The 26,405-nt window shown below is 39.5% G+C and overlaps 1 protein-coding gene across 1 annotated transcript; it reads right to left on the reverse strand.

The window, feature by feature from the left end:
- Window positions 1–7,958: 7,958 nt before the first annotated feature.
- Window positions 7,959–25,485, reverse strand: Teh1 (tipE homolog 1 phospholipid transfer protein). The gene is made up of 5 exons (XM_089588867.1): window positions 25,284–25,485; window positions 24,823–25,235; window positions 24,667–24,718; window positions 23,852–24,440; window positions 7,959–8,227 (listed from the first exon to the last, which is right to left on the reverse strand). Exons 1-5 carry the CDS (start codon window positions 25,483–25,485, stop codon window positions 8,146–8,148), a joined length of 1,338 nt encoding a protein of 445 aa, XP_089444993.1. The 3' UTR covers window positions 7,959–8,145.
- Window positions 25,486–26,405: the final 920 nt, after the last annotated feature.

Below are 26,405 nucleotides of genomic sequence, written 5' to 3' on the forward strand. Positions count from 1 at the left end.
CTAACTGTAAATAGTAAAATATAAGGACTTGACTAGTTTAAAAAATATCAAGAGTGGCGCTCGATGATTTTACTTGTGTACGAAATTGAAAATTTTTTGACAACTTTTAGAAAAAATGATGTACCTACTGATTTTACGTTTCCTCACATAGCCACTGCAAAGGAAAACTCAAACTACGGCTGTGACTAAAGCGAGACTAAAGAGTAATCGAAACAATGAGTTCTTTCATATGCACTCGTAATGAAATTTGTGCTATGGTTGAAATGATTATACTGTTTTTTTTTTTTTCGATGTAAACTGCCAAAATATTCACTCATACACAATTTTGAAAGAAACAAAGTTTCGATTACAAAATATGTAAAAAAAAAAAACACATGTAAACAGTTTTTTCACACGTCAAAAAGCCAACTCTTTTTGTTTCATTTGAAACTATTATAATGGACATAAAAATTTATGTAAATTAAAATTCACTTGAAAAAATCTACTCGACCGAATGACCCCATTATTTTCCAAGATTGTTCAACTCAAATTGTTTTTAACTACGAATGAATGAAAATAATTTGTACCAAAGATAACTAGGATCAATTATGGATAATAATGACGCGTCTATTATTGTTGAAGCATACTATCAGTGGAGTGCCTGACGTACCGAAGACGTTCGGTATACCAAGTGCACGTTTGATCCATTCCTTTTTTTCAATGCATAAATAAATATAATTACGAATCGACTTACTGATAGTTCAATAAAACAATCTAACAATATCTTTTAATTGAAAATCATATAAATTTTTTCTTACACGTGCACCTTCTATACCCGATCTTCGCGTTAAATCATATGATCGTCTTTTGTATAGTAACGAAATTTTTAGCAACCTCGTAAGTGGTGTAATTAAAAACTAATAAACTTATCGTGTCAATAGATAAGCTCTCAGCGAAAAATTGTAAATACAACTGTGTAAAAGAAAGGGACGACAATTATGGAAAATTCGATTAAATCCACGACCTAAATTGCGAGAACGTGAGCATTAATTTTCACGATTCAAGTGGTTCTCTTATAGCTATTAGCAATACATACAATTCGGTAGCCCAAGACCTAAGCTGAGTGCAGGTGTACATTCAACCCAACGTATAACGATGCGATTGCTTGACTGAGACTTTGCCACTCCCAATTGATTCCAAGCCGCTATTGTGACCTAATCGATACGAAATGCGAGTTCTCACTCAACATTCGATGGTTGGAAGAGACTTGCCAAACAGAGACTGCCTGAGGAAATTGGGTACTCCGAGATCTTGTGTGGCGATACTTTGGGGGTACTAGGCGGTATATTCCCTGGTGGTACTATAAAGTAAAGCCCAAAAAGAGTTGGTGGAACAAAAAAGACCAAAATACTCGATGATGATTCCAAGACGGCAAAATTGATTTCAACGAATTGAGTTTCGCAAGCGCATGCATTGTCGGTCCTAAGGTTGTAAATATTTACATGTTTACCGTGCTCAATTAATTCTGTAAACTGTAAATAATACATAAGGAATAACATAGTTTTAATTAAGTAAATAGGAATAAAGAAAATCCTTTTTTAAGATTATTTAAGAAGTTCAAGAAACAGCAACAGCAACTTCGGTACATTGATAAATGAATTATTTTTTTATTTCTAATTACTACTTGACAAATTTTATACGTAATGTAGAGATTATAGCAAATGTTGATTTATTGAGTAAGAGAGTATTTGAAATTTCGTCAAACTATATGAATAAGAACTTTTTAATTGTCGCATCAAAGTTAGTTGAGGATATAAAAACGAAAAATTTACGATATTATATAAATAAATATACATATATGTGAATGGAGATAAAATCGCCGGAAAAAAGACAGAGAAAAGTGTACCCGATCGAAAATAAATGACCCCCACCCCCAAATTGTATTACGGCACTACCAAAAATTTAAAAGCCGTGTTATTAAATATGTTCGCAAAATAAAGGGTTAAGACGACGTTGTGTTGCGATTGACTTTCACTCCACGTTGAAGTGTAACGTGATCTACAAAGTTTGATCAGATCGAAGTGTATGATAGTAGCGAATGCGCGTGAAAGGATAATTTGTTACGGGATAATAATTGCACGAGTGTACCATTCGATACTCATATCTACAAAACACTTGTTTATATTAGAGGATAAAAGTAAATAACGGCGTTGACATGCGACTATGGGCGTTATAGTAATTACTGTATATTATATAAGTCACTGTTGTTATATCATCAAAAATAAATGATATGAAATATTGTAATAAAAAAAGACAATTTGTTGAATTCTATTTTTACATCCAATTTACCATTTACTCATGGAAAGTCATTTCAAACATTTTTATGGAACTGCTAAACTCGAGTTTTACTTAGTCAAGAGATTCACTTGTGTCGATTGAATTATTTATGCTTTTTTATTTTTATTTCATTAAATTGTGCGAATCAATATATTAATTTAACTTTAATAATTTTTCAAATAATGTGCCGTTGGAATTACCAGCTCGAACGGGATAATAGAATGTAGGTAAGTGAGTGCTTGTATAACAGCTCGGCAAATACGAGAGTGGAAATCAATCCATCAAACGCACTCGATTCGATTATCTCCAATGTTTACGTGTGCTCACATCCCTTTGTTATCAAATGAAATGGAGAATCGGATTATCGTGGTACCGGCCAAGTATACCTACACATTAGCTGTGTTCAAAAACACACGGTATAAAAATCATTTACGGTTTTTTTTTTTTTTTTTTTTTTTTTTCTTTCATATTACATAAAACTCAAAACTCTTTTGTTTTGGAAAAAAAATGTTTTTACTTACCAATAATCGCACTTAAAACTCTATCAATGTAAATAAAAAAAGCGTTGAATTTATATTTTTCTTCGTCAGCCGTACAGTGATTGGCCAACTCGTACGTTCAACGAAAGAGATCAACTGGTAGTTGCAACAGAAGCTGCAGCAGCTCGGCCGGCCAGCCGTCGGCGTTCCAGCAACGCGGGCGATCCAGGTCAAAGTTATTTCTCGAAGAGTAGCAGAGAGAGAGAGCCATGGATATGCCGGGGGAAAGGGAGGGAGGGAGATATAGAGTGCGGAGACCATCAACCTTTGCTCGAGTGACCTGCTTCAAAATTATATTCATTACTCCTATAGGGAATGGCTACAGGGGTGTTGGCGTTTTTGCAGCTTTGTCGCCATACGTTTCACTACTTCCTCGTCCCCTTCTTCTTTTTGCTATCGACTACATTTCTGTTTCAAGGGGGTGTGATTTTTTTTGAGACCAAATAATGGAACAACCGATGAAATATCGCAATAGTTGTCGTACAACATGGATCATGTGATTTTTACCTGCAATATTGTTCGATGAGAAGTTCTTGTTTTTTTTAGAGTATAAACAATTTTTTTCAAAGACTTGATTGCTGTGTGGTGTCTATCTGTCATACCTTTGTATTTACACAAATTATCACACACACTTACTTGATGTAGTCACAGAATAACCTTTGTATTTTTACTTCCGATCAATTCATAGATCTCAACAGTGTAAATTTTTATTTTTGTTCTAATTAAAGGAAGGTTCGAAAAGTAATTCATAAATACATGTGACATTTTTTTATAACATTTTTATTCTAAATTCAAGTGTCATCATACAAAAAGCACTCAATGCAATTTATAAGGTATGAGCATAAAGTTTAAGAACAATAAATAAATAACACTTTGAAAATTTTTTGTGAAACCAAGTTTAAATTTTTTAAAATACAACCATAAAATTATTTAAATAAATAAAAAACGTCTTCTAATTAGATCCTCTTTAAACATCAGTAGAGTATATTTTATGTTTAATCATATGTTAACTTAGTAACATGGCATTTAGACCTGCTAAATGCTTATTAATAATTAGTTGTAACAATATTGTTTGGTTATTGTTTCTATTTATTGGTGATAAATACATTTTTTCCCATATTCTGGTTAAATTCATTCAATAGTAGATTTTTTGTTTAATAACATTATATAAAGTGATGGATAATGTAATATGAAAAATTTATTCAAGTGGGTAATTTTTAAGAATCTACAAAATTTATGTTATGAAGAACTTAGTATTCCTTGGAATTAACCGCAAATAAGCTTTTACAGAAAAAAAAATACTGCAAAGTTAAAACTTATGTTTGAATTTTATCGAATAACATTAGGCCAAGCTATTAGGCCAAAGCAGATGCATTTATCATTCCTTCGTCACGCTCATCGCCAACACGCGATCGTAACTGTAGCACCTAAATAATTTTATTTAATATGGATAATCATGTTTATTTTCATCGATTTTCACTGTCGTAATATTATACAATTATTTAAGACCCCGTTTGCCTAGTGTAATGTTTCTTTTATTGATTTCTGTAAAATCGCCATTGTGATATTTATTCGATGGATACTAAATAAGTATCGCATCCTTAAATGTACGAATATGGTTTAATTTCCTTTATTGACATATGTTTTTTAATACTCTATAACAATTTATATAAATTAACCATATTTATTACCAACAATTTTTAATGTGGTCATAGTTTCGACTACAAACTTTATGTTTGATTATAGTATATTAATATAAACTTTTTTGGTGGATTTTAAAAACTCTTTGAATTATAAAAGTATTTCAATGATTGGGATTAAAAATTTTTTCTTTAGAATCTCGAAAAATTCACACCAATTCATAACAGTGGCAGTGTGTCGAAGTATCAATCCACAAGGTTTTGTTATTAATTTTTCGATGGTAAATTTTGTTATAAATATTTTCTGAATTTTCACTTGAATTGCAGAATATGTAATATGATTGGATTCTATACATTTTTGTATGGTAATTAAAAATGTATACGTCAAGTAAAGAAGGCATTTCGGTATATTATTTACAGATTAATTATTTTGAAAAATTTTTCCTAAAATGAATAAAAAATTGTATCATCATCTATCTACAATCGTTACTTATTACTGATAATATTCATCAATTTTACTACAAAAATATATACTGTACGATGAAAACACGCTTGACAAACAATTTATCATGGTATATTCTAAGTGGTTTTCCAGTTTTTATGGATAAACGTACTCTTTTACATTTTAAGCGAAAATTTGTCTCTCACAATAAAATTTCCAATCTTGAAAACACGAGCATTTAAGAAAAAGTATGGGTCGCTTTAATCATGAAAATTATCTTTTTCACTTTTTTTTTTATTCATTATTCATTTTTCTGTTCTGTCAAAAAAAAAAGCTCGTTTCATTAATCTCGAAAAAAATGGTTTTCTCCTCATTTTCATTCAAAAGGATAAAAAAACTTATTCGTAGTAAATTAAACGGTGAGAATAACACGAAACGTCGCAAAAATGTATAACTGAATACAAATGCAAATATTTGTCGACACGAGGTCGATCGCGCGCATCGAAATACATTAAAGAAAATGTAGGTATCAGGAATCCGTCAATAAGACGATTGGAAATATTTTTTTTTCCTTTCTTTTCTTCACTACTGGCATTTTTCCAGATGCATCGAGAAAGAATCCTATTTGCTCTCTTCATAATTTTTTTCCCCTCAATATCGGAGCATCACTTGAAATCGTACCCACTGATTTTGAATGGCGTTAAATTATCATCCACATACCAAGTATACATTGAAAGGAAAAGCTACATCTAATCCTTACACGCACATGACATGACCATAAGGATGAAGTGACGACAAAAAAAGTGCCAGACACAAAAGACCGACCAACACATTGGTCCCATGAAACTAAAGCGAGCATAAAAATCCATCTCTAGTTTGTATAAAATAAAAGACGGAGGAGGGGATGTTCAAAGCAGTGTAAAATACATTCCCAACAAAGCCAGTAGCTCTCTATCCCGAAAACAATGCGACGTCAAAATCGAACGGCAGCCAGAGACCCACGATCCTGGAGCCGCCTATTGAACCAAATAACGTACGATGCCGTGCTCGCGGAAGCGAGAGATAGCACACACCTCCCGACCAATTACACAATGACGCGATGACCTCAAAACTCTGACAAACATCGGTGTCATTGTAAAACCCGCCCCTATTCTATATACGTACGTTTTCCTCCTCTTCGTCATCTCACGTTATTCCAAAGTCACAAAGAACAGAGCGCGTATCAGCTTATCGCGCGGACCTCAGCACGGCGGTCAGCTGAGCTGGTTGGCAAGCTTCCCGAGCCCGATTTTTGCCGCCTGCATGTAACACGCCCCCACAACCATCTCTAGCGTCTTGCGATTCTGGACCGTATGCCTTCTAATATGCTAATGAACTGACCGCGCGTGGGAGATCGAGGACCTCTATCATTTACAGGGATGTTTGGACCTGTTCTTGACAAATTTTCACGCGCAAGACTGGAAATTTTTTTTCTTTCTTTGCTTATTTTTTCATTGAATTATAATTATACATTCAAAACAGTCCAAAATGATTGATTGCAAATTTTGATTATTTGCCCGTGTTCTTGAATGAGACTGATGAAACTTTCCACTACAAGTAATAAATATCCATAACTTTTATTTGTCTTACTTGTATTGACATATATTTTTCTACTAATACCATAACGGTTCCGGATATGTTTCTCAAACTCAACTCGAAACACGTTCATTAGCTTAAAAACTATTTTATATAAGTCACTAAAAAAGCATCTTGTAAAACACTCGGTAGTATCCGTCGTTGTTTACCTTATTGTTATTCCACAACGGAATACAATTCACAGCCTAAAGTACCATTACTATTCACAATAATGAATTACAGATAAGTAGATTTGATTTATTGTTTATGTTCTTTGTTAATAAAAGCAATAAATTATGCAGCAAGTTGAGGATACAGTAGTAATAGTATTAAAATTAGACGTAAATGTTAATCATAATACCTGTATTTGTCATCATGCACATGACAACTTATTACGCAATATTGAAATCGTCGTTTTATCGATTGTGACATTGTTGTGGAAAAATGTTACTAAGCAGTGAAATATCAACAGAGTCATTTTCCTTTTGAAACAACGAGTCCTCGGTAAGAAAGATTGGAAAAAAAAATTCTTGAAGCCAAACGGTGCCAACTTAAATGAAAAAACTCCGGTCGATATCCTAATTCCAGAGCAGGCATATTTTCACCTCAATTTCGCTGATGAGTCCTCCGGCTGGAGAAAGACCAATCGAGAGAAAAAGCCTGGGCGGAAGCGCGCACAGCCAAGGCCAATCGCCTCCAGCGGCTATCAGACGGAGCGAGACGTAGGGAGGAGAGGAAGAAAATATATCGTATATTATCAAAAGTGGGATGATAAATTTAATGGCCCTACGTGTATATTTATGCAGGAAACTTATCGACTTCAACAACGTCGTAACAATCGATAAACTTAATTGCACGAAAAATATGGCTATTTTCAAAAGTTCAGCGATACCCGTGCGAAATTAACTTCGTCCTAAGTTTAATCGAGCATTTATAGCCTGTACCCAAGTAAGTACTCTGTACAAAGTTTGACGCGTCGTACAGTTGAATACAGCCTTCGACAAGGCCAAGTAGTAATATCCGGTTTTGGTCAGACACGGTGATTGAGGTTCAAACGCACGACAGAGCCAAGTAGTAATACCCAATTTTGGTCAGACACGGCGATTGAGCTTCAAATGCACGACAGAGCCAAGTAGTAATACCCAATTTTGGTCAGACACGGCGATTGAGCTTCAAACGCGCGACAGAGCCAAGTAGTAATACCCAATTTTAGTCAGACATGGCGATTGAAGTTCAATCGCACGACAGAGCCAAGTAGTAATACCCGATTTTGGTCGGACACGGCGATTGAGCGCGACAGACAAGTAAGAAACAAGTTTATAGTTCATCGAGTCGTTCAAGAATCACAGTCACCTTCGTGTACATCCCAGTATACTCGAGACGCAGCGACATCCCTCAGGGCAAAAGAGTAGTTTGTCTGCAAAGTGGCTTAGCAAAGAAACGAAGGCAAAGGGCGAAGAGGTTGGGGGGTAGTGCCGCTCGCAGATCTTCTCGGCGTGAAAAGCCGAGAGTGGCCGTAGTAGTGAGAGAAAGGGGAGAAGGGGATGTTCTCTCAAGAGGCGGCCAAGGTGCTCTCGACCGTCTCGTCCCGGCGTCACAAGGGCCTCATGACCTCGGTGCACTTGCAGTGCACCGGATGACCTCGGCGCTCCACTTGCGTGCTTATCGAGTACTCGCTGCAACAGAAAGCCGACGCACCGGTGATGTATTATCGACTCTGATGATGATGATGATTAATTTGCCCATTGTGTATATGTGTGGGGGTGATTTGCGATGCCTCGAGGGGATTAAAATGATGGATATACCATGCACAGTATAAATTCATCCGTGACAGATGATTCTCTCTTTTACCTGTGAAAACGCGTGAATCTCCAAATTATGTATATGGAGAAGGGAAAAGCAAAGGGTCTGATTACGCAAGAAACGTGTGTCGACAGGCACAGATCAATAGACAAAGTGTGTGCAGATGTGTGCTCGAGCAGCAATGGCAGAAATGTAAGCCTCTTATGTCACTCTTGCGGGTATTTGCAAGGAGGGAAGGGGCTAAAATGTCTAATAACGTGCTCCATTCGTAACTACATGAATTCTAGGTGAAAATAAGGCGTATGTACTTACAGGACATGATCCATTCGTCAGATTACAGGCAAATGTTTACACATGCAAATCATAGGAGTGCAAGCTCAAAAGTCCCAACGAGATCTTCACGCCATCGATTCGGGACGCGAAAACCACCCCCTCAAACCACACGAACGGATCTATTAGTCGCGGACGTACAAGGTGTACACAAGCGCATAATTGTCTTCGGTATATAGTGTGTATCCCGTTGCACGCGCCGAAACGAGACTCAGAGGCACGCGATAGTCTGCACTAGCTCTGTGTGTGTTTTTTTCTGATGGCTCTATGTACCTGCTCATCGCGGTATCGATCGATTCCCTAACGCAAGTTATCGTACATGTACTGCTGCTGTCTTAACTCACCTCGCGTGTACACTACAGCCGTGATTTATCACTGTGGCTCGTAAATACACAAACGGCGTGTATATGTTATAACGTACAACTGTTGGTTCGTTATGATGAGCTTTTTTTTCTTAATTTTAAAATATAATATTTCCAGAGCCGAGTGATAGATTTTATCGATTCTATTGCTGCGTCGGTCTCGCTTGCCAGGCACGTGTGGATTTCATTGGGGATTTGCATCGCGATGACTCGATGGCGGTCTAGAAAAGAAAAGATTGATCGGCAGAGGACGACTGACCCACTTGTGAGGCTCGAGGGCTCATCGGGCTTGAAAGTGGTTTCACCCTCTCATTAGGACCTCGCTTGTGTGTGTGTGTGTGTGAATGTGTCAGGTCTGTACGTTGGCTATTCAAAGAGAAGGGGATGAGGGGGGATGAAGAGTCCTTTCAGCCGGGTGGAAGGAACCAAAAAAGCAGCTTGATTGTTTGGCTGGAGAGAGACGGCCCTCGGGCGCACCGATGAAATTCACGTTCCAGGCCGCATCTCGCGAGAGCGGAGGCAGGCGATTGCGCTCTTTTTTTTCATTCGTTCGAGCCATTGTCGCGTGTTTTAGGGGGGGGGGAGACACATACGTATATGTACGACGCCCGAGGATGAACGGCGAAAAAGGGAGCAGGAGAGAGAAGGAGAGGAAAAATATAAAGGGTAGAGATAACTCGAGGGTGCGCGTGTTGGGGAATCTAGAGCGGTGTACCGCAGCTGTTTCATCGCGATAGGACGAGTGGCTTTGTCACTCTCTGTGTGCGGTACGCTCACGCACATCATTTTTTTTCCAAGAAATTAAGAGTTCACTGTGTATACATTTATCTAGTGAGGGTTATTTAGCTAGGGGTAGGGGTAAATTGTCGAGGATTCACGAGAGCGAGTCGATGAAAGGGTGGCTTTTAGCTCACGCCTGGGGATTGTCATTTCGTCGTGCGCACTAATGTGCGCCTTGTGTAGCGCGTATGAGTGATGCATTTTCCGAAAAAGCCGTAGCTCTTCGAGAATCGACTTTTCGATAAAGTGCTTTTTTGCCCACGAGCAAGTTAATTAAATGTCGGTGGTGAGAGTGGAGGGATTTTTTGAGGGGTCGCGCTGCTACGTACCTTGAAGAACATATCTCTGGAAAAAATCAGACTTTATTTTTGCTTGCTCTAAACATCTGGCACTGTTTCAAAAAATTGTTAAAGCTACCCTCGCGTATGCGCTCGACGCAGTAGCATTCGACGTGTGCATCAGCTTTAAGAGCGCGCTGCTCTTAAAAAGCGGTATAAAACTTGGTCTGCCGGTAATAGGTTCGCGGATGTGTTTTGAAAAATTTTTTGTTTCATAATTGAAACTCGTTGCTTTTTTTTCCAACACGGAAGAAAATCAAAATCAATGCTGTGCGACAAAGTGGAGGATGTGTGATTTTTTGCCTCGATGTATACGAGAATGAATTACCAATCTTTATTAATAATTATCAAGAATCTTAATCCGGTTTGACAAAATTTTACAATTGATTGAAAAAATGATTAAAATGTTAAAAAAAAAAAAAAAAAAAAATGTAGATACCGTAAGGAAGTTCAGAAACTAGTTCGTCGTAGAAAAATTAAATTGGTCAATCAGTAAACGTCGATCTCTTCCTACGTAATTTTTAATTAAACTTAAAACTAAGTCGATGCAAATTAACCAGCACAAAGCTTATTTGCTCCGTATAAAATTAACAGTCGGCTTGGCGAAGGAACGCTCGACGCTTATCTCAAAAAATAATGCATTATTCATCGATACGCTCCTAAGGACGCGAGAACTCTCGGTTAAGTTTCATTATTCACCGCTACTGCTGCTACATATACGACGCAAGGATGGAGAAAAAAATCAAATTAACCTCCCCCCCGAGTGCCCCTTTGTACGGAAAATGCACCATGTAGCCTTCAGCGAGAAACGAGCAATCAAAATGTAATAAAATTTTTTCGAGCACGTGAGGCCTGGCGCTCGCTCTACTTTCTACTTGGATTTTTTTTTTCCTTCCTTAACGTCGTCATCATTGTTAAACGAAAGTGCAAGTTTGAATGAATTATGATTTAAATTTTCCGCCATTCTTTTCGAATGGGCTTTGGAAAGTGCGCAAAGTAATCAAATTCAAGTATCACATTTTAGAGTAAAATAATAATATTATTAAAATAGTTGTTACTACTAAATCTTTTTATGTCTTCAAAAAAAAAAAAAAAAAAAAAAACCAACCCTCGCTTCGCACTGCACCTCGGGCTATCGTCCCCCGAATCTTCGACGTGGCTGTAAAAAACTTTCGCCCTATCAAGATGGTCACGAAGTTTCCCGGTACACCGCAATCGTAATAGTTCCGAGTCATTTCGAGCTCTGCGGCGCACGTAACAATCGGCCGTTTAAAATTCAAAGAATTTGTTGACTATACGTTTTATATACCCGTAATTGCTGTTTTGCTCGACAATGCGATTTACCCAAGTCTCGGAAATTTTCACTCGAATGTAATCAAACCTAAAGCTATATTTTAATTAACACTCGGTTTGCATTGCTCCTTTCCAACATTAAAAGCCTTGTAATTTTGCTCTTTAAAAAATGTTCATACACTTTTGTTATCAAGCAACTGAATTTCCTCGCACCAAAGATCACAGATACGGTGCAAAAAAGCTAACACTCGATACATCGCGCTAATGCACACACACGCGATGGATGTCAGGAGGGCAAAGTGGAGGCAAAAAACGTAGCAGTGGCAATGGCTCATCTCGTCGATAACCTAAATATTTTAAAACAGCTCGTACACCTCTTCCGGATCCCTTTACCACCCCTAATGCTCGCTCGATTTCAACGAGTATATGATTCATGCCGAGCCAAAGAGCCACCTCTGCTGGTTAATAGTGTTCTCGATGCTCGTGTTAGCTCACAATGTACCTACTCATTTAAGTATTAATGACAAACTGAGGAAACGTAATTTTTTATGTAAACTCACTGTCAATCCAAGCATGTTAAAATAATACTCCTAATATGTGTAGCAAAAACTTATACTTTTTATAAAATGCACTACAATAGTACCCAAGCGTTGTAAAAACAAGGAAATCCATAACTATTTATTTTTCGGGCTCAACCAAACTAAATTATTTTTTCTTGAGAAATGGTTGGACGAAGCTATACAGTTAAATAGCTGACAAACGATCGAAGGGAAAAAAAATTACCAAGTACTTTTTAAAATTGACTCTTTCACGTTGAATGCGCCTAATTGGAATGCAACTCGATGTATAATACATGATGTAAATTTTCGAAGCGGACCGCAACTACCGACGCTCAGAAATGCGACGAGGGGCACGACCCTGTTCTATAGTATGAAAGACAGGATGTAATCACGCAAACTTAATCGCTGCATTTGAATAATCAAATATGTGTGTGTTGGGCAACCGCTTCGAGGCGGATGTTATTGAATGTCATCGATTCTGATTTTAATTGTCTCTGGTAACAAAGTATCAATTTTAAAAAATTTAAAATTCATTTCTCAACACAGTACGAAACGCGAGCTTTTCCACGGCACACGTAATGTCTTCCCAGCTGTCGTCGCACGTACAGAACTTACATGCTCGCGGCGACGTCGTTCGGATCTCGGAAGCTGATATCTCGCGCTCCCACATTTGCATCCAAGTCATCAACACTTTCGGCTACCAGCGTGGCCGACTTTTCCAACTCCCCACAGCTGCAGAACTTTCGACTCGTTGACTTGCTGCTGTTCGCATACAAAAAAAAGGGTTCGTTCTTTTCCACCGATAAGAACTTTATTAAGGGCGCGAGTTGTCGGCAAAACTGAAAAATAGACCTCGTTACATCGATTAATGCGTGATGGCTTGTTGGATACCTGCAGTTAATTGCGAACGTATTTTTCATTGTAAAAGTATCGCTCGATCGGATGAAATTTCATTTTCCAAGGGAGGGTAAGTTGTGTAACTGCGCCAAGGCAGCGAAACGACTTTTAAAACTTACCACTCCAAGTTTCCAGAATCTTTTGGTGTACGGCACCGCGTTAATGGGTCATGGGTTTTTGCAGCAAACTTCTTTGTTTGGGAGAAACTGCGGGCAAACTTTTCCAATTCAATTATGGTCCCCGTTATTACGGAGGCACACGAAGATCTTGAGACTGTGCTTCGTGAAAATGCGAAATTGCTCATTTGTGCGGTTCTTTCTTTGAAGCGCGATATTGCACTCGACGGGAAAAGAAAGAAAATTGAAAATCAAGTCGTAGCAGGGCTAATTCAATGAAATTTGCTTAAAGAGATAACAGAGGTTTTCCATCAATTTTCTATACTTTCCTTTGTGATTTGATTATCCGGTAAAGTTTGAAAAGTATCAACCCTTTTTTTGATAAAATATGTTACTGTAAGAATGCTACAGTCAAATTAATTTTTCCCAGCTAAGTATTAAAATTAGATACTCAAAGTCCAGAAGAAAAAAAGTGAGTTATCCAATATACACGACGCAATTCTCTACTGGGAGCAAAAAGCCCCGGACGGAGGGTACAAGACGGTGGACGGCTGCAGTCACGCGCGTGTAAATAAATAACTATACGGACACAGTAATTAGAGTAGTTGAACAGCACGACTGTATACGTACCACATACCACGTGGACAGTTATATATGCTCAATGAGCAGGTTTCTTTTTTTTTTGCACGATTCACGTTTGCGTTAATTTCACGCGTCGTGCAAAACGAGCTATTATTTTTTCTCGAGTGCCAAACTGGAATACAATTCACATTGAATTATGTCTGCGTCTGGACGTTATTCACAATCATCTCTGCTAATAAACAAAGACCTACAATCGGTGAGGGACTCGCTAATGTGACGTAAAAATCAGAAATTACGATTGATCGTTCATTACTCTACGTGTGATCACAACTTACACGTGAACACGAACAAATATATCATCGCAAAAGATAATGAAAAAAAAAGAGTGTCGGGTGAGATTTTTCGCTCGAAATGATGAAATGAAAAATCATTCCAGTTTCTCTTGCGGAGAAGGAGGAGGATGGCCTTGGACGAAGATTAACGATGCTAGCTTGGCGAGAGAAAACCACTGCAGCGTGAGAGACTCGACTACCGACGCGTAGGAATAGTAGATAAGACACTCGAGGATTCGATGGGGGACGCGCGATACCTCGAGAAATCACATTTTTACCCTCACACAGACTCCCTTGTGTGTACTCAGTTGGGATTTGAGGGTCTAAGATACACACAGGAGTATAGGGCTGAGATATCGAGTGGTGCAAACGTGTGGGAAATGAAAGTACATCCCCTCGATTTTTCGTGACGTATCGGTGCTAATTTATTTTATTTACCTCTACAACAAAAAGGGGTTGAAAAAACAAGTGTTCCTCATAAATCAAAAGCCGTTACAGCAGTAACAGAGTCGTTTCTTGCGAGGATATAATTACCGTGGCGAGGCGCGCCGCGACATCAATCTCCGTTCGATCTGCACACACCCCGTAACCCTTTCACCTTCCCGGTAGCTCTTATTTTTTACAACAGCCATTCGTTCGCGAGCACTTTTTACTCGTCAAATATTCAAGCCACGAGGTGCTACGGTCCGTGAAGGAGATAAACAAAATTTACCCACCCCGAGCGCGCCGTCGTAAAAGCCACTCCGATCGACCGATGGCGCTGTAATAACTGGTAAATTTGGAAAAACCCGGTGAAACATCGGTGGGCTTTACGGGCCGTAGACGCCGTTGTTTCTTTCCCTGATAAATGGCTCTTTTTGCACGATAAGGCTATATAGATTCGAGGGACACATTTTTTTGTTTTTGTTTTTTTTGTACCTCCTCCGTTGACATATAATCGACGTACGTGGCATTTGCGTGCAAATTTCTTTTTCGCGTTTGTGGCCCCTGTTATTTCATGAGCGCCTATTTTCATGTTCGCTGTAGCAGAGATAAGGAATCTAGCGCGACTGATTTGAATTCGCCTCGATTCGCAGTAGGTGAATCTCGGTGATTGGCATCAAAGATTTTTTTTTTTTTCTGCGCAACAGTAAGGTTATTTCTGAAAAAAAAAAACCACGGAAAAATAAGACAGTAAAGTCCCCTGCCAAGTCGGGGGAAAAAATAAAATTGAGCGAAAAGCGCCGAGTAATCGAGCCAAAAGTACACAGCGACCGGATGAATTAAGATTTATTTCGTCGTAAGCGTTCCCGAGCCGAGTCATTCGGAGGGAGCCAAGTGGAAAGTGGCGCTATGACTTGTGGAGCTTGCGGGAGATGGGGAAAAGGAAGCGCTCCCCGACTATTGGATTATCGCCTTCATCGAAAGACTCGAGACGGCGTTAATTTGTTTGTTTGTGGAGAAAAATCTCGAGCAAAGTCGGAGATGGAATTTTTATTAATTTTCGTGGGTCAAAGTAGATGTGTTTTTTCTCTGCTTTTTTCAATTTGGCGCATTATCTCTTGGAAGCCTTTTCCAAAAGCATCCGAATTAGCTATTCGGACGATTTCAACAGATTCAAGTCAATCCCAGCTTGTCTGGCTTGAAGGGAAACTTGCTCGGCTACACTGCTGTCCTGGAGGTATTGTATTTTGGTTTTCCCAGTTAGTCGCAGGGAAACTTTGAGTTGTTTGTTTGATTTTGATTTAAATGCGGGTGAAACGTGACTGCAAAGTTCGCTCTTGTGACGCGTGTTGTTTGTTCTCTTTATCTCGTTAGCGAAATAGACTCGGTTGAATAGAATGTTTTTTGTATATATTTTTTTTTTCTCAAGAGTAAATACACTTAATAGTCAAAAAATAGCTGTTCATCACTCGAAATATGACAGATCTGTAGCGCACCATGTGCAAAACCACGTAAAAACATTCTCTCGAAATCTCTCGAAAATCGTTTCTGAAAACAGAGAGCAAAGCTATTTTAATATTACAATTCGGTATGGCAACAGCTTTGAGATTATTTGATGAAAAAGTACAAGAGATAAGTTTGACGGTAGAGCAGAAAGAGACGAAGGAAAACTGTGGATTGGTAAACCTGAAAAACATCTGAGAAAGTCGCGGAGATAAGCTCTGTAGCTGTGGCCTCGCCTGCTGTGTTTCTCTCTCCTCTCTCACTTCAAGTAATATTTTTCCACTTTCTCTGTACTCCCGCTCGTGCATCGCCAGCGCATCTCTAAAAAGGTAATTTAAAATTCTCTCTCTCTTTTCTAGTTTAGTTTTTTTCCTGAGAATGCTTTGTTTCGGTCGAAAATAATGTTGTTTTTTTTCAGTTGAGTGCGTGGGTGGGTAAATCTAAGCGGGTCAGCCATATTGAAGAGTCCTGTGGACAGACTGATGGTTATCATTTTGGACGTTGAAAATTAATGATTCATTTTTTGGTGTATTTTAATCGAATAAATATTTTTGAATGTCATTTCTAAATACTGGCTGTACACATTAAAATATTAGTTGGTTACCAATTGAGCTTGTGGTGGCTTAACTGGCAAACTCACAGATGAGAGTCCAGTGAAATAATAGAGTGCCGGTACATTATATATGGTTCGAAACAAGAAACTGCGATACACCTATGTTGGCTTAAAATTAGCAGTGAAGTGTCACACAAAGCTCTCGTTGACCGTGTACAAATGTCTTCTTCCAAGAAGTCTCATAAGTACTCATAGTGGCAACGATTAATCGATACATTTAATGGAAGCGTACGGCGATATTTCAAGAAAGTAAATTGAAAATTTTTTTTTCCAACTTTCATTGAAATTGCATTTTAGTATTGTTTATATTTGCGTTACTTTCAAGTAGATGTACAAATAAACTTAAAAATATGGATGATGAGTTAACATTATTAAAAAAGTATACAATATTTATTTTTCAAGTGATTATTGGAATAAAAAGTTAAAGAAAAACAATGGTAAAAAAAGCATTCGAGAAACTTTTGTAGCAATTAGCAGGTATCAGTTTTTTTATGTTCATCAGACCTGGAATTTTTTTTCAACCTACGTGTTTCTCGTTACTTTCTTGGAACTCTCTGCTCCAATACACTTGAAGATTCTTTAATAGCTGATATTTTTGCTTCTTTATCTAGACTAGAACTTTTGTACCAAAGGGGCAAATGACTGTATATAAATTAGTAAGAATGAAAAAACAGACAAACGTTACGAAGGAATTTTTTTCATTAAAAAACAACTCAGACATAAAAAAAGTTTGGTTCAGCTGCTGAACATTTCAAAACATTCTTGCTTTGCATCAGCTTTATAAACTCACTGTATTCCATAAGAGCAGCTCGAACCTCTTTTATATTCTTACACACACAAAAAAAAAAAAAAAAAATAACAGCTAGCAACGAAAGCGCAACTTTTCTCAGTGATAAAATGCAAATCCCCGGAAAAATGGTGCACACGAATTTTGAAGGTAACAAACATCCAGAAATTTTTCCAGGACTCGCATCAAGTCACGGCATACCTGCAAAGCAGCCCCAGCCCCTCTTGCCACCCTACGAACGAACAAACGTGTTTTTCCGTGTCTGCAGCTTGCAAGCCCGCTGGCTTGATACCAGCTGAGGAGGAGTGGAAAGGGAATACCTGGCATGGCTCGGACTTCTTGATCAAAATTGTGCCTGTGACAAGGACACGTCCATAGACAAAAAAAAAAAAAGAAAAAAAAAACCCGGGCTGAAAAGAGAAACGGCATTACGAACCTGCTAACTTCAAAGGTCCTTTGCTCGGCGAGCGAGAATTTAATTTGCGAGCTTTCTTGAATACATGTACGTACGTACCGGCACGTGACGCGTGTACGTGGGTGCGCGTGTCGCGAGGTGAATGCGAGAAATTGAAAATTTCTTTCCATTCAATAACTTTGAGCTTGTTTCGCGTTTCTCGGGTGAAAGGAAAAATTGTTTTGTGTGTATTTGGTTTACGGAGCTCCGGCAACTATATACTCCGTTGGAAAGTCGCGGGGTTGGAATCGCGTTAAGTTGATTGAATTTTAAATTTACTTTCAACCATCCGGTGACTGATTTGGTTGGGGCATCGCTTTCGTACTTATTGCCAATTGGTTTTTTAATTTGTTACGTTTTTTCAAACTTTCTCCTGAAGTGTTATTTACTCGGGTAGAGCTTTTTTTTAGATTAAAAAAAAAGTGTTCGTCGACACACTTGTTTAAAAAATATAAATCAGATTGAAGTAATGGCTGTAAAATTAGATGTTTAAGTAACATAAGAAACAATAGCTATAATTTTTTTACGAATTTTTTTTCCTCACAAACAAATAATATGTAATGATAAAAATAAAAAAAAACATTATATTGACTTTTTTTGTTTACCGCTTTGTTTTATTTTAGTATAAATATAATAAGATTTAATGTAAACATTTTCGTTAAAGTAAAGAAAAAATTTGTATTGCTGTTTTTTACCCCAATTCTTCTCTTCGAGCTTCAAAACAAAAAGTCATAATTTATTCATCAATTTCTTTCACTAATAAATATACTTAAAATGTTGTAAAGTTTGAGCAGTTCATAAATAATTCACTCAACATATTATTGGTTTCCATGCACTGATCAAAAGTTCTTATGAAAAATGAGCAAAAGTAAAAACTTTCCATTCCGAAAAGGTATTTTCAATCAAACTACGGCTTCAGCGTTCAATTGGCAACATGGTTTAAAGTTTCTTATAAAAAAAAAAGAGAAAAAAAAAATTTTTTTGATTCCCAAGAGACACTCAAAGCACCAGGTTAAAATCCATCTCCATTCGAAAGTTTGAAAGTAGAAAACACGCGGCGGGAGGATGTTTTTCCAACGCAATTTCGAAAATTAGATTCACACACCTTCCAACTCTTGGAAGCGCCAAAATATTCTCCAGCCAAGCAACATTCTCCGGCACCCGAGCTGCTTCAATACCGCATTCACGAGCGCGCAAAAAGCAAATATTTGAGCAAACAACAGCACAAACGGAGCAAAGGGGGAAAATCGTTCGGGTGAAAGTGCAAACAACAAAAACGATGAGCCATTTAACTCGATTCCCATGAGATTTTCTACCCTCTTTTTTTCCCCTCCAATTTCCAATACGCCAATACACTTTCTAAACTCTACTACACATACATACTTTTTTCACCGTGGTAAGCCTATATCCCATTGCCGATTGAAAGCCACACCAAAGAGTTATTCGTTAATGAAAGTTTGCACGGAAAATCGGCAAACCTCCCCTCGGATAAACAAGACACGTCGCGCTCGGCCCTTCCGGTCAGTACCCTCGGGAGCACCGCGAGTCTTAATTACCGTTCACGGATTGGTGCCTCTGGCAGCCTCGCTCTTTGTGCATCCGCACCACACGCACCCAGAGAAAAGACGCTCATTTCCGCGTCCTCGACCCTAAATAGCGTCGTATACAGCCTCGCACGCGTGTTATACTCGTAGCGATGAACGACGTTCATTGCGAATACACACAGGAGGGTACGTGCGGTGTATTCCTGCGAGAGGTCAGTGTGCCCCATGCGGTCATCGATCGACGCCTCTCTATGCACGCGAATGGCGTCGGCGACTTGTCGTACACAACACCACGCGATGAAATATATTTCATCGCCAGAAAAATTATGCAACATTACATGCACGTGCCTGCGATACAACTGAGATCGGCAAAATGCGTACAGTGAGAGAGAACGAAAGGGGTTGGGGCGTTGCCGATCGAACTCGGTCCAAAGTGCCATAAAACTCATCGGCACCGCCGAGGAGGGAAATAAACGCCCGGAGCGCGGAAAACGCGCGATTAAAAGCAACGACGGCCCTTACGGGTAGTGCATTTTTTATTTTCATATACGTGCAGCCTCGCTGCGAGAGAGAAGAAAATGAACTGGAATTGGAAAGGGGAGAGCGCTTTGCTCGTAAATATTTAATTGCACCGTATAAAAGTGGAGAGAGAGTCTGTCTGTTTGTGCGCAAGTGGCGGACCGAGAAAGTGCTCTGTGGAGGACAATTAAGAGAGGCAGCCCGTGCCTTTGTTTTTATCCTCTATACTATTTATATATGTGTGTGTAGCTTACAGTGGCAGCCGAGAGAGAAATCGCTATCGGTATTTTATCGGTCCCTTTCTTTACTCTCGACTTTCGATCTACTGTTTTTTTTTCCTTCTCACTTTGCTCTCTCTCTCTTGTGTTTTCAGTGTTTCGTCGAATACGAATATTAGCAATCGAGTTACCGCGCGAATGGAGCGAGTCTGCGATTATTGATTGGCCGTTGCATAAACACTGTGCACATTACCTTCGTAACTGTATAACCGTGCGCTGGATGAACGCAGTAAATCGAGAACAATTGGCCTAACAATCGCATGGATGTGCATATACTCGTCGATTCGGGAAACTTGGCTTTTACGAGAGGAATTTGGGGTTTCGTTCGGTACACGCATGGATGCGCGATCACATTAAATGTTCGTTTGCATTTATCAAACATCCGCGCTGAATAGCTCCGATATTAGTTTCTCTTGTTTCGATGCATACAATACACGTGCAAATTGTATATTGATCGATGATTTTATCTTATTGGATAACGTTAGATCTTGGGTATGTAGGATAACTCGGCACGTCGTGCCGTCCCTGGAGATTAGATGAAGCGTCATTCGCGAAAGACAATAATATTGGAGCATATACGTACCAGTGGTATGACAATGGAAGAGGGTTACTGTTTTATGATTTTTATTCCTAAAATTATGTGTAAAAAAAAAAAAAGGAAATTTAATTCAATTAAGATTCAAATGATACTGGCTCATTAACTTTTGGTGGAAATTTCGTTGAAAATCCATGGAAATATTTTTCCCGCAAATGTGTTACGATAATTGACGCTGCAACGGGTTGAACTTCCGGTACGTTCTACGAGTGGGACGTGTTCTGATTGCGACGAGAATATTTTGCTCACCATTTTAAAATCTAGCAATTGTACCAAATATTCATAATAAAATCTGTTAAAAGAACCAAGTTTTATAATGAATCAAAAAAGATTTTATATGTGTTTTATCGAACTACGGCTTGCATAGATAATATGATTATACGTATTTTCAATGCTTGGTATTTATTGTAAAAAAAAAAACAATGAAATTCAAGTCAAGAGTCAATACGGCATGCGCATGACAAATTCGAGTAACAAGATCTAGATATATGTAAGCAACGCTCGATTGGAATGGGACGATGGAAGGTATTGTTTTCTCTGGACAAACATACCCACAAAAGTGTTAACAATTGCACGAACTGTCGTGAGAAACAGGTGTCGCGTGAAGGTGTACACAAGTATGTACCTACATTATACTCCTCTCTAACATTGATTTCATAAAAAAAAAGAAAGAAAAACGTGGACCCTTGCTCTTGTAAATTCGAGGTGTAACGATGCATTCAAAAGTTTGCGATTAAAGTAAAGCGAAAGTTAACTCGCGTGATTAGTATACTAATGAGAGAATAAATTGAGAAAAATGTATTATACCGAGTAGTGAAAAAATTGCAAGACAAAATATTTAGTTGCACACGCGAATGAAAAATATTTTTTAAACAACAACGATTTTCGTCTGGCAATACTTGAAGTTAACTGAGAGAGAGAGAGAAAAGGGTGAAGAAGAACCCTCTTTCTCGCGACTTCTGCTTACATGTGTACACGGGAGATCAGGTTTGTCCCGAGACGAAGGGATTTCTCGACTTTATATGAGGGTAGATTGGGTGGTCCGAGGGTGGTTCTTACGTTATTTGACGTTGGCGAAATTTTACGTGTTGACATCATTTAAGGAGCAGAACAACATGGCCTTTTCAATGCATTTTTATTGATAAACTTTTTCAAAAACAACGAATTTTTTTTTTTCTGGTGATCCTTAATTTTAATTCCATCGCAGTTTCATTGATATATATTTGTATGTGTATTGATATTGCGAATAGGACTTTGTATTTTCAGTTGTCCTGATACAAATTGATGACTAAAATACATATGAAATGAACAGTATATATATATATATATATATATATATATATATATATATATATATATATATTTATATGGATATATATTTTTCTTTATGTACAAACATTTCGATCGATCGATTTCGTGACTATTAGATTGATGCATGAAAGTGTTCGAGTGCTTAAGTATGTGGGTGTAAAATACATAATTAATCTATGTATGATTCAAATACTATGGGCAATTAATTTTACTATATACGTGATATGCAATAATATTGTTACGATGGTCTATCTACGTCGTCGTTTTTTTGATGCTGAAATCGTGTAAATTTGCTGCTCTAATTTAAAAAATTCATTAACATTGTAACTATTTTTGCTTGAATCTACAAAAAAATTTGTCAAAGCGGACTAAAATGCTTACGTGTTGTGAGTTGCGAATTTGTTCATTACTTTTGTACAATTATTCACAATGTGATTCTGATTCACAGGGAGAAGTGAATAAATTGACCAATACTCCTTTCTGACCCGTGTATAGTTATGGAAATTCATCCCAGAGAATTCCGTGAAATTAAAAAAAAAAATATTTTGTCACGTTTAGTTCATACGAAAAAAAAATTATGAAAAATTGATTGTGCTGATTTTTCATCAACGAAATTCGCTTCTCCCTGCACGCATCTATTACTTTTTGCTTCTAAGAATGATTGAGTCACGAGTAATGTGTGTGTATTCATGCATCTATCTAATTATCGTCTACAGAGTATGAAAATTCGTTCAAATCGCATATCACAGCAAAAAATATCATTGGTCAGACGTGTTAATTTTTTCGTGTATTAAAAATTAAAAAAAACGTGTCGACTAGTTAACATAAAAAACACAGCAGATTATTGAAAATACGTTCTTGTCTCGTTCGAAAATATGCTAAATAATGGCTTTATTCAGTAAAGTTAGTTACTATCGATTTCTGTTCGATAATTTAATAAATTATTTCCAATTAACGGTAAGTTATTGCGTAGCGGGTAAATCGTTCGGTGCGGTACATCGAATTATCACAGATAAAACAATTTTCAAGAGCCATTAAGTATTCAGTTCTCGCGGCTGTTGCTTCCATTTGCATGGAATTTTAATATAGCTCAAATTATTACGCAAGAAACGAAGAAAATGTTAAAAACAATTTACTCATTTTTTCGATACAAATATATACCTACTCAACGTTCAAAATAAAATTTCTTAGGAAAAATAAAAAAAATACAAGTATTTTCACCGACTAATGAGTCAAGTTTCGCGTGGAAACCCGTGCCGACACAAAATTAATTCTCGGCAGAAGAAAAAAATGTAAAAAACAAAATGCCACATAAAAAGTCATACCTCATGATTTTTATATAATAATAGTGTACGTGTGGTGTACTGTGTAATATACAGATATATAAGTATTTATTGCGATACTTATATCGTATATAATATATACATCTGCAACGGTACATAACGTGTGCTGACAAAATAAAGAAAAAGTATATGATTACATTAATTTCTAGTTTGGGCGTAATATAATACTAAGTACATAATTTATGCGTGTGTAACAACGAGCCAGCATGTATATTTTATGACGAAAAAACTAACTATAACGAAAACTAACTGACAACTATATCGTCTCGACGCCCCGGAAGAAGAACTCATTGTAAGTGCTGATTCACTTTTTGTTTTTTTTTAAATTAAAAAAAAAAAACTGTTCTAAAAAGGGGGTTTTTGGTGCAAAAAATTGTTTTTCTGGAAAAATGTCGATGGGTATCGAAAAATCGAGTGAAGGAAAAAACCGAAAAGAGTAGATTCCGGGGCGTCGAAAGGCTCAGTCAGTCCTGGCTGACGATGCGAAAGCCACCCTTGTACTTGCACTCGCCGACGTAAAAGCATAACCACCAGTACCTAAGATCGTTAGGCCTCGTAGTAGTGGCCGTGGTGCCGGTGGTGTTGGACCTCGGTATCCTCCGGGCCGACGAGGCGGCCGACATCGTCGAGCTGGTTATTGTCGGGGCCTGTTGGTGGTACCTCCTCGGCGGGGGTGGCGGTGGACACCTGCAGTCGCAGTGCCAGACGCACAGTACCGCAGTGGTGGCCAGCGTCATGACCAGGGGTATGGCGAAGTAGTGCATGATCACCGTGACCTCCGCATCCCTGTTGTACTCCGCCATGACGATGCTGCCGTTCACCCGGCTGTAGTAGCACGGAAACTGCGAGCCCTCGTACCCTAGCTCCCGCGTAAAATTCTCGCAGTCGACCGCCGGGGGGTAGCCGCAGCCCTTTATGTTCACCAGCAGCACCGCCTCGACCACTTCGGTCTCCTCCATCTTGGTCTGCCGATACTGCGCGCTCGTAGCAGTGGTGCTCCGTGGGAGGGTGCCATTGTGCCGTTTTGTTGTCTCCCCGTCGAACAGCAACGACTCCTCGCTCGCGTTGCTCCACGGGCTGTAGGTGACGTAGATGTGGGTGCACCGGTACACCTCGCTGGTGCAGCCTGTGTCGTTGTTTCGGGCATTTTATGCAACAATCGTCAAACGCAACAAGTGCGCGCAAGCGTGTTACTCCAACTCTCTGCGCTTTTATTTTATACATACACGTTTGAGTTGAAGTAACCCACTTGGATAAAGCGCGAGGTACATATACACCTAATTCGCGCACCAAGCGTCAAAAAAAAAAAAGATAAAAAAAAAATAAAATAAAAAGTATGCGAATAAAATTACCCTCTCGGCAGGAGCTCCAGGTGCAGTTGAACAGTCCCCAGAGATCCTCGCGCTGTTTGAGATGGTGCAAACGGACGATCGTTATAAAATTGGGCAAGAAAAGGACAAGAAAAGAAAAAAGAAAAAAAAATCCAAGCGTTGGGTAGTGGTGTGTACCTTGGAGGTCGTGCAGAGCACCGGCTCGGGAAAGAAATCGGCAATGAGGGTACTGATGGCCGGGTCGACGTAGAGCGGGACGAGAAAAAGTAGGGCGCAGCCCCCGGAGATGGCGACCATGGCGAGGCTGGACGTCGCGTAGAAGGCGAGCCTCTGGCGGCAGGTGCGTCGTTGGCTCTTGTCCTGGTGCTTGCGGCCACCCGGGCCGAGCATTTTGCGTCGCTCGAGCTCGTCCCTGAGCATCTGCCGGCACTTGGCGTCGAGCAGCAGCTCCGAGCTCCCGGCCGCTTGCATGCCGGCCCTGGGCCCCGCGGGGCTAACCGCCGGGCACACGGCGCTCCGGGACTTTTTCACGCGCACGGGTGGCATCGTCGCCGAGGTGTACTCCGGGAAGATCCTCGGCGACCCCGGGGCTGTGACCTCGAAGCAATCCGGGCCGAGTTAGGATCAAGAGCGCCGGCCCCTTTTCCTGCGGTTGCCACCGCGCGTCGCTACGTCTTGACGGGGGTTGGGCCCGTGGCGGTTGTGCACCTGGACCGGTGGCTCCTCGACATCCGTCGGCGAGGCGAAGCGCGTTATCACCGTCGATGTCGACGGCCTTGGCTCTCGACCGCTGCCACCTGCTCTCGGATCTGTTGGGGATCTAAGGGAGGACTCTTGCATGGCCGACTAGGAACTACACAACCAACCGGCCGATCTCTCTTTGACGATTTTATACCAACGACCGATCGTATACTATATCGCCACTGAGCAAAAGACTGCACTTGGGGCGTACGATGAATATTATTAGAATACTGGTACGGTCGGATAGATTGTCCTCGCAAACGATTTTACTTTCGATTTTCACTCGACTTGCTGCCGATCGGTATACTTAAACGACGCGGACAAAGATCACTTTGATTCGAGTAAGGTACCAACGACGGCTCAAATACGTATTTGACAGACGAAAGTACAAGTTAAACGATCTCTTGTTTTATAGATCTTGAAATCTCGAGGAAATCGGGTCTAACGTAGAGTGGAAATCGGGTGGGTGGGACTCGGTTATGTATACACACTGTTTGGGTTGAGGGACCGGGAGGGAGCTGCCGGGGATGCTTGGACCTACTAGGATCTCCGAGTCGTGCTTAGGCCATTTTGACACTTTTTCGGGCCACGGATGAAGAAACACCCAACCACCGGACTAACCCGTACACGGGACTCGACGCTTACTGTACACGATCTTTGTGTATATATACACTTTCCTATTGGCTGCTGAGTCGATAACTCGGTTGTTGGCGTTTGCCGGTTGTGACGTTGGCTGACGTGTGTTCGTCGGACTAGCTTCGCGGATCGCGGGCTTAAGCGCGACTGAGTGCACCGAGTTGGGTAGCGCGTGCAGCGGCTAAGCCAAACCTCGCCCTGTGCGACTCGTATACATGTATACACGCGCTTCGTCGGCTGCAAGGGCGGGGTTCCAGGCGCGCAGACTCGCGTTACGAAAGAAAAGGCGCGTCGTTTCGCGGCCGAGGGAGGAGAGCGAGGCTTTTGGTGTCGATTGTCGGGGCTTTCCTCGTAGGGGATGAAAGGGTGGATTTTTTTTTTTC

This window comes from Copidosoma floridanum, unplaced genomic scaffold, assembly GCF_036245765.1.
Source record: "Copidosoma floridanum isolate Cflo_tuat_1 unplaced genomic scaffold, Cflo_Japanese_pri ptg000007l, whole genome shotgun sequence".
Lineage (NCBI taxonomy): Eukaryota > Metazoa > Arthropoda > Insecta > Hymenoptera > Encyrtidae > Copidosoma > Copidosoma floridanum.

Coding starts and splice junctions, on each gene's coding strand:
- Teh1 (XM_089588867.1), bottom strand. CDS start 25,485: ATGCAAGAGTCCTCCCTTAGATCCCCAACAGATCCGAGAGCAGGTGGC. Junction 25,236..25,283: donor TGGCAACCGCAGGAAAAGGG/GCCGGCGCTCTT, acceptor TCGAGGTCACAG/CCCCGGGGTCGCCGAGGATC. Junction 24,719..24,822: donor TGCTCTGCACGACCTCCAAG/GTACACACCACT, acceptor CATCTCAAACAG/CGCGAGGATCTCTGGGGACT.